General features: G+C 35.6%; 1 protein-coding gene across 2 annotated transcripts in view; it reads left to right on the top strand.

Moving 5' to 3' along the window:
• The window catches only part of msh3 (mutS homolog 3 (E. coli)), a 72,874-nt gene that overhangs the window by 41,836 nt on the left and 18,413 nt on the right, over nucleotides 1-12,625 (top strand). For both annotated transcript variants that reach the window (XM_016527956.1, XM_016527955.1), the window contains exons 14-20: nucleotides 1,646-1,833; nucleotides 2,007-2,175; nucleotides 4,673-4,737; nucleotides 5,085-5,201; nucleotides 5,420-5,527; nucleotides 6,321-6,435; nucleotides 8,842-8,999. In XM_016527956.1, the coding sequence (XP_016383442.1) occupies nucleotides 1,646-1,833; nucleotides 2,007-2,175; nucleotides 4,673-4,737; nucleotides 5,085-5,201; nucleotides 5,420-5,527; nucleotides 6,321-6,435; nucleotides 8,842-8,999 (920 nt within the window). The remainder of the gene's footprint in view (nucleotides 1-1,645; nucleotides 1,834-2,006; nucleotides 2,176-4,672; nucleotides 4,738-5,084; nucleotides 5,202-5,419; nucleotides 5,528-6,320; nucleotides 6,436-8,841; nucleotides 9,000-12,625) is intronic.

Below are 12,625 nucleotides of genomic sequence, written 5' to 3'. Positions count from 1 at the left end.
CTGATGCACTCAACCAAGCGTTCTAACCACGACCTCGCCCCTCCCCAACCATTCGAATTTCCGTAGGCGGGAATTATTTTAATTATATTCTAATGGGCCACTTTGTGATATCACAAAACCCGGAAAACAAACGCTGTATTCCAAACGAGCCGTTCATTGTAGTTCTTAAAAAGGGATTTTTTAAAAACGAAATATCTCCCTTTGGAGTGGACTTTGAGATTTGTAAGTTTGAAGATCTTTTTTATGCCCAAACATACACACTACACACTGACTAAAATTCAAAAAGTGAAAAAGCATAATAGGACCCCTTTAAAGGTTTATGTGTAGTTTTGCCTAAAACTTTATCATTGGTAGGTTGGAGATCATTGAATATTCAGAATTTAATTTTTCTGTTGTTTTTCTGCATCTCATTTACCAGTTGTAGACTGTCAAAGTAGGACTTCCAACATAAATTAAATGTATGTACTGTAAAAAAGGGTCCGAAAGTTTTTGCATAGACCTACAGGGAACTTTCTCACTGTTTTTAATTAATTAACAGAGAGTGGATATGTATTGCCTCATTATGTTTAGTAGGAATGACTAACGTGAAGCCTTTGGGAAATGGGCTTGATGTTTATAAACATACACAAGATCAAGCAGAGATTTAATTGGCTCCTTGGTGCTTACTGTCATCAAAATATGGAAATTACAGATTGCATACGCACAAGCCATTGGCATAATGATTAATGATGCCCAGCACTAAGTTACAACTAAGCATTTCATATTTCTTGTGGTAATCGATTTATATATTTTAGTTCTGTCAAACGATCGCGATTAATCGCATCCAAAATAAAAGTTTTTATTCACATGATAAATGTGTGTGTACTGTGTATATTTATTATGTATATATATAAATACAAACATGTGCATGTATATGTTTAAGAAAAGTATGTTGTTTATATGATAAATATATTTTATATAATATAAATTATATGAATATAAATATTTGCATGTAAATACATATAAATATTTTCAAAATATATACTGTATGTGTGTGCTTTTGTATATACATTAAAAATATACACAGTACACGCATATTATGTGAACAAAAACTTTTATTTTGGATGCGAATAATCACGATTAATCGTTTGACAGCACTATATATTTTTAAATATTATTATTAATGCATAATGAAGTACAATAAAGGGAATTTGTTCATTATTCTCAGTCTTTATACTTCAAAAAAATCTTTATACTTCATATCTTCAAAAAGTACTCTATATTATATAGATTGCTGTCTGGCTCACAAGGAATCATATCGTAAAATCTAATTTAATGAAATGTAATCTTTTGAAATAAGCATTGCAGCTTTCATATTAACTTGTAACATTCGAGCCCAAACACATCATTCATTGAAACTAATCTGCAAAAATGATTTTGTACTTCCACAACTTTGAATGCATTTAAACACGTGCATGCATGACGACCCACGTTTCTAAACCTGTCGCAGTGTTTTGAAGAGCTAACAAAGAGGCTGTTAATTGAACCTGGAGGAAAGTAGCAAGATATAAAATTGATATGGCCCCTCCTTGACAATAAAATGTGTACTTGGCTATATTTTAAAGACATGTTTTTCTGTTTATTTTGATATTTTCTGTCTTGTCAGTGCTCTACTCAGGAATTTTACCTCATCACCAGCACTCTCTCTCGCCTGAGTGCTGAGCTTCAAGCCCTCATGCCTGCCATCCAATCACAGCTCAGCTCTGCCCTTCTAAAAAACCTCCTACTGGACACACCTCAGCTTCTAAACCCCGCCCACAACTTCTTAAAAGTACTGGATGAGAAAGCTGCAAAGTGAGTTATATCTTTAAATATTTTGACTTCATAAATATTCACCTAATATTTTCATACTACATACCTACATAAAATATATATATAACGAGATATTTTTTCATATTGCTGAAAAATTGCTTTTATTCTGTATGAAGCTTTTCTGGTAAAATATCTCTCAAACATATCTTTTTTAGGACAGGTAATAAGACAGAGATGTTTGTGGATCTGACTGACTTCCCAGTGATCCGAAACAGAAAAGAGGAAATCCAGAGTGTCCTATCAGACATAATGGAGCATCGGCGAGAGGTTCGCCTGGTGTTAAAAAACCCTTCTTTGGACTACACCACAGTGTCTGGCCAGCAGGTAATAAGCGTCAAGGATCTCTTCTTATTAATGAGTTTCAGGAACTGAGCACCAAAGCTATTTTAACAAGCTATTGGTATTTTCCACAAATATGCTATACTTTATTTTGCGTTAAAGGCACAAGTGCCTTGTTGTTGCTGTCAAATTTGAGCAAATTTGTTAAGCTTAACTTTCAACCGTGTTACTTAAGTTATTTTAAAGGGGTCATATGATGCTGCTAAAAAGAACATTATCACAGCACTAAGTTGATGTATTTCCTCAGCGACCAGCACAGATCAGCTCTAGGCATGACGAAGCGGATATCGTCCTCTTTTGGAAGACCAAACAAAGTAGTTTCGCTTTCACAACGAAGCACACAGCGTCTTCGGTACATGGCTGCAGCGTCAACAATACTACAGTGAGAATAAAAGTTACGCCTTCTTTCTTTGCGTGAACATTTGGTCGTTATGCAAATCTTCCCAGATCGTGACGTAGGTATGTGGGGGCGTGTTAGAACGAGCCGTTTTAGGTAGGCGTGGTTAACTCTTAACTTTTATAAAGAATATCTCTTTGGTTTTGAGACTTTAGTGTTTGCAGATACAGATAAATTTTGTACTTGTAAGAAAAAATTTTACACAGAAGAAAGCCTTACTACTTAACAGGGAGACTGTGCCAAATTAGACAACTTCAAGCTGTTGTGGTCGCGCCGCGACAGCGCTCGTGTCCGTTGTAGACATTACTATCTCATCGAAAAATACATTGACATCATCTGTATTAAAGAGAAAATAATCACTTCATCCGATATTTAAGTGAATAAAATATCCTTGACAGCCTTCGAGTTCCACAATTATTGACTTTGTTCTCGCTCACTGGACCCCCCAACCCCCGGGCTTTCCGCCTGTGAACCCTACTGAGAAATAGTTTAGTTTAGAATTTAGATTTGTTTAAATGTTTTGCTAGAAAATGTCAAATTCATACAAAAGTAGGGTTTTTCTTAAGAGTTTCAGGTCCTTTTTGTACCCTGTTCATGGAAAGGTGCACCCATGATCTATCAAATACTGGTGCCCAATTTTTTTAATACGAAGGACCACGAAGGAAAAATCAATCTTGACTGAGGCCAAAAGTAAATGTTGTATTATATCCAAAATTGTTATTAAAATGACTAAAAATATATGTCATAATTAAACAAAATTACTGCAAAATACATTTCAATGCAAAAATAAAATAAATACAATTAGAAATGAGAATATGCTTCAATGGCGTGTTTTTTTTTCTTTTCTATGTGATGCATTCGAGAACACCAAGATCTCATATCAGTTGTCTCCAATTATGTGACATTATGTGTTTAGTAACAGACCTAATTACTGCCTATTCTACATCGAACCTGGAAAAAGCCATTTTACTCATTTTATTCTGTTGTAGATATACTGTTGAATACTACCTTACTAGAAGATGACAACTACAAGGACAGGGTCTGAAATGTTGCAGTTTGTATGCAGCTCCACATCTGTTTCTCCATCTGCTCACTGTTGCCATTCTCTCATGAATACACAACAGTTTTTCCCCCTTAGAGTATAGACTCTGGCCATCCCTCTTTCTCCCACCATCTCTAGCTGAGTCTAACATAGCTACGACTTTGACTATCAGCATAAAGTCTGGTCCACTTGGCATCTTATTCTGGCCAAGAAGAGACAGTATGACTGACACAGACAATTACATGCCACATTTTTACATATGATATAGGGGCAGGTTTATATGAATTATTTTTATAGAAGTTAATACCATAAATAATATACTAGTGTGGGAAAAACTCTCTAAAATAATAGCACAGCAGTGCTGTACATAAAGAAATGTCTATATATATGTTCCCAGAGTATACCTAGAAGTTGTGTATAGCCAACCAGTAAGATTAGAGCACAATCTTGCCAGATTGACAAAGCACTTGCCATTTTTTATGCAATATGCATCAGATGTGCAGTAAACAGACTTGTTCACTTTGTTATCATTAGCAAGACGATGGGAGACTTTAATGGAATAGTCCACCCAATCAAGAAAATTCGTCATCATTTACTCACCCTTAATTCACCATTCCAAACCAGTAGGATTTATTTCTTCTGTGGAAAACAAATGAATATATTTAGAAGGTTGTGCTCCAAACCACTTTGGAGCCCTTTGACTTCCATTGTATGGAGAAAAAAATAGATAGAGTTTTGGAAACGAAATGAGGGTGAATAAATGATGACAGAATTTTTATTTTTTTTGGGGGGGGGTTAACAATTCCTTTGGTTTTTAGAGGATAGCACTATTTGTGGTGAAACATCTATGGTTGTTGTAATGTGAAGGTAATAAGGTGATAAAATGTATTTTTTTTATGAAATTATGATCCTAAAGTGTTTTTACGTAATTTCAAGTCTTTGCTACTGAGTGACTTTGGATGATGACCAAAGTAAAACTCAACAAGGTTTACACACAGTCTACAAAGATTTGACAATTGTCTCTTTTTTTTTTTTTTGTGCAGTTTCTTATTGAAGTAAAGAACAGTATGTCATCTATAGTCCCGGCAGACTGGGTCAAAGTCAACAGGTGGGCACCATTGTTGACAAATTTGATCATTTACTCCCTAAAATTGTAACTCGAATGTGCAAGGCTTCTGGTGTTGGCTGCTTCCAGTTATTTTAGCTGGACAAAAACAGTTCCTCATACTGCTTGATATTGCAAACTGGTGTTTGTTGTCATAATATTTTAATTTATTACCATAATCATGCACACAATAATGCAAAAAAAATTTACTGTTTTCTGCACTTTATTTTTCTAGTTATTTAGCTATAGTGGCTAATGATCTCTTGCAGGTTCGCTGGAAATAGCTTGCTTCTACATTATAAAATAATGTGGATACAAACCAATATTAAATATCTGCTTTTCATCCCCAGCACTAAGGTTGTGGGCCGCTATCACACTCCATTCATTGTGGAGGAACATCGGCGCCTGCAGCAACTACGAGAACAGCTGGTTATTGACTGCAATCACGAGTGGATCAACTTCCTTCAGTACGTACCTTTGAAATATGACAAAAATCGTTTTTTAATTGAAGCCCTGTTGGTTGGTTGAGATGCTTTCAGCGATTTGTTTCAGTATAGACTTTGAAATCTGGAAGCTGCTGTGTAGTAATTTAATCATATAAAACATGCATTTTATCCCATCGCTTTCCGACCCGGCAGCGTTCTTTCTCTCTTTCTCAGCCTTCTCTCTTTTTTGCCATGTGTAGGCTATTTGGAGACCTTTACTACATCCTGAAGAAAGCAGTGTGTCACCTAGCAACCATGGACTGCCTCTTCTCATTGGCTCAGGTTGCTAAAGAAAATAATTATTGCAGGTGTGGTAATGAATTTGGCTTAGGTTTAGCAGAGAATTCCCGTATTCTCTGCTGACTTCCTGTCATCTCTCACATTGCACAAGCATGCATATTCTCTCATAGATTACCTAGTTTATCAAATTGAATATACTAAGCTTTGTTTCTAAGGCCTGACTTTAGTCTTCTATTCTTTTTGAACATTCAAAAGTCAGATACGTGCAGTTCTGGGAGCGATTGTAGGGACTTTTCCCAGTCTTGGCGCACTGAAGTGCAATAAGATCAATCATTTCTGAGCATCTACAAAGAAGCTCTATTTCTCTTTTGTGTTTGGTGAGATGCGCATAAAGCATCTTACATAAGCTTTCATAGATGAACGAGAGTAAGGGGACCCTGGAGCCCCCACATCTCCGTCTCTCCATGGCCCGAATTGAGTCCAACAGTAGGATGAATCCCACCCCCATGCAGTATAGAGCCCACTCCATATCCCTCTGACAGTCTGTGTGGGGGAGTGGATTTGACTTTGAAAGCAGAGGTTTCCGCCAGCTACTCCCCCTCTGCTCCTTACCGCCTCCCCCTCCCGCCTATTCTGCAGAGCACCAGAGCTTATCCACTCCCTCTGAACTTTTCAAAAGTGTTGAGCTGATACCATAAATTCCAACTCTTATATGTAAGGTGTCGTGCCAATATGGTGTACGTAAAACTTAATTTTGGCGAATTCATTCTTGATTTTTTTTTTTATGTCAGTTTATCTAATTGTGAATACTCTTACTTTATTGGTGTCTAAAGCATATTTTTTTGCATGTCCTGAGCATAGGCCTGAGATTCTCGAGGATAAAAGTCAGATTTTGATCATGGCAGGCAAGCATCCGGTCATCACCTCGCTGATGGGAGATGAGGATCAATATGTCCCCAATGACACTCACTTACAGGTGACAGTTTTTTAATACTGTTATTGTTTTTATAATGGATTAGTTGACCCAGAATGAGAATTTACTCACCCTCATGTTTCTTCAGACCTGTATGAATTTCTTTTTTCTCTTATGTGCTGGACTAATGTGCTGGGCACTCCTTTAAATCTTTAAAGCTCCAAAAGCAGCATAAAAGTGGTCCATATGACTCATGCACTATATTCCAATCCTCTGATAATTAAACTGATGTTTAAAAAATGAAATCCGTAATCTTTAATACTGAGTAGCTGTAAAATTAATTTTAATATTAAAATAAATATTTGTTTTTAAGCATGTGCATTATATAGCCTACATTATGATGTTGTGATGCTTAAATTCAGTTATATTCACTTAAATTTTTACATATTTTTGACAGATTTTTAGTTAGTGTTGTATTTTTGTATTTTTTTTCTTTAGATAAAATGTATTTTAACATTGGTCCATCCCTATCTCTGATAGTTTTGTGTGAAAAACAGACTGAAATGTAAGTTATTCCCTGATAAATCTTTCCCTGCAGGGAGTTGTTAACCGCTGTTCTTGAGAACCGAATCAGTCTGGTTCATTCACACTTGTTTTTGTGAACTGGATAAATTGATTCATTGACGGCCCATCTCAAAATAATGATTCACTCACTCATGAGTCATATTAATATCAGTGCTTCCACATTCTCATTAACAACACTTTTTCATAAAATGCCGTTGGGGCTTATAGATCTTAGAGATTTTATGAAACTTTATTATCGTTCCAGTATTTAATTTTAAAATAATGGTGAGGGAATCTGTCTTCATGCCAAAGGCTGTGTGGTTGTCTTTCACTACAGGGTAATCCTTTTTACTTCACCTGTAAGAAAATGCTATTGAACCAGCAGCCAAACCTTTTGTATCGGCCACCCACTCTGCCATCCCGATTAGCATATGTTTTTTAATACCTTTGTCACTTCTTTTTCTCCCTTTCTCTTCTCCCACCCACCCAATCACTGGGCTTCCATTCAATGTGTGAGTCAGGCTTTAATAATGAAGCCGTCTTGCTGGGTCACCATACTTCACATTACTTGTCATATGCCCATTCACTCAGACATTTTTTTAAAACCCTTCAACAGACGTTAAAATGTTAAAAATGTCTGAATGTCATTGTGAACTATAACAAAATAACCATGTGGCATCTGCAAACAAATGATGCAATGGCTTTTAACCAAATGGTGTCAATGTGATTTTTACTGCATGGATGATGTCAGTTCCTCTCACATTCACACAGGTGTCCACAGGACGATGAATATGATCCATTTATTCCATTGACTACCAGAAAGTATACTTTTTAATGTCTTTCTTTTAAAAAATGCCACTTGATGTGATTTTGTTTTTCTACTGCTATGGCATTCATACATTTTAATTGCTGGAGTGTCCAAAATTTTTTTAATATAAGAACCATTTTATTTTTTAATATGAAAAATAAATTTTTTTCTGAATCACTTTTATAATTCCATTCAGTGTTTCTTTTGTCCTTTTCTTTAATATAATTTCCTTTTATTCCTTGTAAGTTAATACATATTTATTCATGAAAAATGTTTAAATAAAATGCAAAATGCAATAAAATGGTTTTAGATTTTTGGATATAGTTATACCCATTTTTGTGTATTTCTGTAGTATATGCAACTGTTCAGAAGTTGTCGGTATTTTTGTTTGTTTGTTTGTTTTAGAAAGAAGTCTCCAATGCTGCATGTACCAAAATGCAGTAAAACAGAAATATTGTGAAATATTATTGCAATTTCAAATAGTTGTTTTCTTTCTTTTTTCTGTGATGGCAAAGCTGGATTTTCAGCAGCCATTATTCCAGTCTTCAGTGTCACATGATTTTTCAGAAATCATTCTAATATGCTGATTTGGTGCTTATGAAACATTTCTTTTAATTATATATTATTACTTTTGTGGAAATCATGAAATTGTGTTTTTTTTTTCAATATTTTTTTATTTATAGAAAGTTAAAAAGAACGGCATTTATATACAATGGAAATCTTTTGTAACATTGTAAATGTCTTTATTGTCTCTTTTAATGCATAATTTCTGAATAAAAGTATTATTAAAAAAAAAAAAAAAAAATCTTACTGACCCCCAAACGGTTTTTCTATTCTCTTGTCTCTGACCTTTTTTCTATTTGATTATAAATGGATTTCTGCTGGTCGTACTCTTTCATAATAACTGAGCTGTGTTTCCTCAGCGTTTTCTGTCCAGATGATTGAGACCTGACTTTTGTGCTCCATCCCTGATTCCTTCTTTATCTTTGACACTCAAGCAGTCAGCCAGAACATTAGCATCTACATCTGCTTGACCTTGAGAACCTTTACTGTAATCTTGCACAAATATTCATCTGATTACCTTTACCTGTCTTCAGGGGGATGGCAAGCGAGCCATGATCATCACTGGGCCCAACATGGGTGGCAAGAGCTCTTACATCCGACAGGTTGCTCTGGTGACAATCATGGCACAGCTGGGATCCTTTGTTCCTGCCAGAGAGGCGTCAGTGGGCATTGTAGACGGCATATATGTCAGGTATCTTCCACTTGCTAAACACCACGTTCTTCTCAGTGGCCTATAAACAATGGCTGAGAAAAGATTATTGTACTATGAGCATAATGCATATCATTTCCTCTGGTTGTCACAAAATGCATCTGAGATCTTTTAATTGCATATTATCTTCTGATGAAAAGAAATTTCCAGACCTTTTATTCTCTACACCGTCCTTATTTCCTGTTTTTCATTTTCTTTCCTAAAGAACAAAGATCACTTTCATAGGAGATTTATCACAGCCTCACCCCGATCTGCCATAATGCAGTATTTACTGAGATATGTAGATGGGTCATTCTCCAAAGGAACAGAAGCTTTGGAAACCATCCGTCTTCTTAAACCTGTGGAAAAATCAGCTCTTACTGAGATATAGTTTCGTTTGTTTTCTGGCCATTAGAGAGGAAGTTATGTATGACAGCACAAAGCTGAACTTTAGTGACCATGACAACACTTCAGGGGCTGAGCAGACTTAAGAGTTTGTGCTTGAATGGTCCAGAAATGAACAGAATGAAACCATGCCCACTAGTCTTTTCACAGAACCCCGGTAACCACAGATTACAGAGGCAGGAGTGTGAGTCAAACCTATTCAGACCTTGTGCCACATCTTATGCTTGATTTTTGAGGAGCAGAGTAATAATAGATTTTCAGGTCCAGAAAGAAATACCAGTGCTTGCCAGGCAACGAACGACGAGAATGAAAACATTGATTTTTAATTTAAATACAGTTTTGCTGTGTTAAATACATGCTAAAAAAAAACAACATAATTGAGTCATAATTTACTTTGCATATTTTGCAATGATGTCATTACTGTTGGGTAGATTTTTAATGGCAAACATTCTCTCCCTTTTTAAAATAAAAATGTAATGGTTAAAAAAAAACGAATATTAAATCACAATTGATAAAACAAAATAACAAGACTAATGTGTGAAACTAATATGTTCTGGTTTTGTTGGATTGAATTTTAAAATATAAATTAATTTGTAATTTTTTGTATTTTAAAATTTGAATTTTAAAAGCCTAATTTTAAGTTTTATCAAGTTTTGTACAATTATTATTTATTTATTCATTTGTTTTTTGCATTTTGTTTGGCTTGAATCTTCACAGGCATTTAGCAGAACATTTTCTCTAAATGAAAAAGAACAAAATCAAAACAAAATGTATTTACACATCAAAACCAAGCTTTATTTGTAAAAGGAATTCATGGCTATTTCTTGTGAGTGTCAGTGGTAATCTACTATCATCCTGTAATGTGTTCTGAAAACATAAAAAATGGCCTGCCTGTTTCATTTGGTCTTTTTAAGCTTCACTGTCACAGAAATGTATTCAGTGGTGTTTCACCTCCCTCATAAATTCAAATGAAATATCTAGATTATTGTCAAGTATGTTAACTAAACCTGTCTTGCTCTTATTTCTTAATAACCTAAGTGAACTTCCAACCCCTCTTTACTTGCTTAAAGGCCCGTTCACACCAAGGATGATAACGATAAAGATATAGTTCTAAAAATCGTTCTCAATATTAAAGAATAGCAGAGTCCACACCACAACTATAACGATAAAGACAAAGAGAAACGATATAGTTGGAATCACTTTCAAAACGATTTTTTCCCAGCTGATGAACGATAAAAAAATCGACAGCCAATCAGAATCCATCCTGCTGTAACGAGCTCAAGAATTTAAAGCGGCAGACGCATGTGCGCTTAGAATAAACGGATGATATCGTTCGCTGGTGTGGACGCTAATATCGTTATCTTTATAGTTATCTTTATAGTTATCGTTCTTGGTGTGAACGGGGCTTAGTCTCATTTTGATGTGATTTATTAACATTGTTTACTGTTGTAGGGGTGGTTGATTTCTGCTGACTCTGCTAGTCATTAGGCTACCAACATCAACAACATCCACAGCGGTTTACTAATTAGACTCAGATGCAAGTGGAAAATGCCTGAGATCTATTGCAGATTTGAAAATATTTTGTTTAAGACCAGTAATTATGTAGAATTAATTATTTATTGAGGTATTTTGTAAATGTTCCTAGCAGCCAGCATGCATTTTTTTTTTGATGATATACAAAATACATTGAGTGAATTCGTTTTTGTTTTTTTTATCTACCCCTAAAGATTTTAGCACCAATGCAAGACCATTCAGCAGGAAGGGGATGTGATGTAGTATGCTTTTTTGACACTGTCAGACTAAATCTGTACATAACACTAACAGTGAAGTGCTGCCTTGTTAATTAACCCAGTCCTGGCACTATTCACGTCAGAAGATAATTGCCTTCACTCCCCAGAGTTGCGTTGGTTTGTTCCAATTAACAGGTCAAGATCAGGTTTAAACAGCGCCCAATTAAGCCTGAAGCGTTCAGTGGCCTATACTGCACTCTGGTGAAGCAGACACATTGAATGGTTATCGCATTTGCGCAGTGGGACTGTAGAATACTGGAAAAGAGTTTACATCCTAAGCAGAGTCAAAAGCTTTTGCAGCTGCTTTGACTAGATTTTGGCTTTTCGTGTAACAAAGATTTGTGACCCACTCTAACTTGTTGGGTAGCTGACATTAAATATCTTTGAAAAGTGCACGTCATGCATGCTACACTCCATCTAAGAAGGTTTTAAAAGGCTTTTTTTTTAAATTCATTGATAATAATTATCATGCACCCAGCCTTGTTATTTAAGAGGAATATTATTAGGAATTATTATTTATGGAATATTAAAATATTTACTTTGTTTAAAGTTTTAATTTGTCGCACTGCCTGAGGCCCCACATTTATTATTTATTTATTTTTTGCTTTCATGAAAGCATTGTGCGTCAACTATTCAGGCACAGAAGAAGAATGCTTTTTCATCTCATTTGTAGTGACATGCCCATAATAGCTATCTAAACTGCAGAAGTCAGCACAGTCCTTAGCATCTGTGTGAGTCTTAGGTCAGACAGACCGTATTTTGTCTTTTTTTTCCCCACTGATGGAACACTTTTATTGAATAGCACTTAAGGTTTGGAAGCTCTTTTCCCCCTCTTTGTTTTGGTTGCGATAGAAACAGGAAGTTAAGTGCAAATAATAAAAAATATATATTTCTAAATATATTTCCTTTGAAATATCTAAATCTTTTTTTGAGTTTCATAGTACCGTCTGACCTTTATTGTGTTTATTGCTGTGCCTGAGATTGCTTTTATGGCAACCAGACTGATTCACTGCAGAAACATCTGACGTGATCTGTATGGACTGTACGTCTGTCAGACTGTCTGTTCCTTGTTTTGTGTGTGTTTTGCTCCCCATGTGCCTTCCTTGCCCTTTGACGTCAATCTCCAACGTTGGTAAGACATTGCATTTCAGTTGAAAATGAAAATCTGGTTGACGTCAGAACCCAACGTTAGACTAACGTCAATCTCCAACGTTGATCAGATGTTGCATTTCGGTTGAAAATGAAAATCTGGTTGACGTCAGAATCAAACGTCAGATTGACTGCCCTATTTGAGTCCTAGCCCGTTCTGTTCTCCCTTGTCCGGAATTGTATATGTCTACCCTTGCTACATCATGTGTTTCCTTGTTCCCTGGATGTGATTAAAATCTATATGTTTGAATTCCACTCCTCGTCTCCTCGCTCCTTCGTCTCCGT

Source organism: Sinocyclocheilus rhinocerous, unplaced genomic scaffold (genome assembly GCF_001515625.1).
Source record: "Sinocyclocheilus rhinocerous isolate Xijiao unplaced genomic scaffold, SAMN03320098_v1.1 scaffold62, whole genome shotgun sequence".
In the NCBI taxonomy this organism is placed as follows: Eukaryota; Metazoa; Chordata; class Actinopteri; order Cypriniformes; family Cyprinidae; genus Sinocyclocheilus; species Sinocyclocheilus rhinocerous.
The sequence above is the reverse complement of the archived record's forward strand: the minus strand, read 5'-3'. Positions and strand labels throughout refer to the sequence as shown.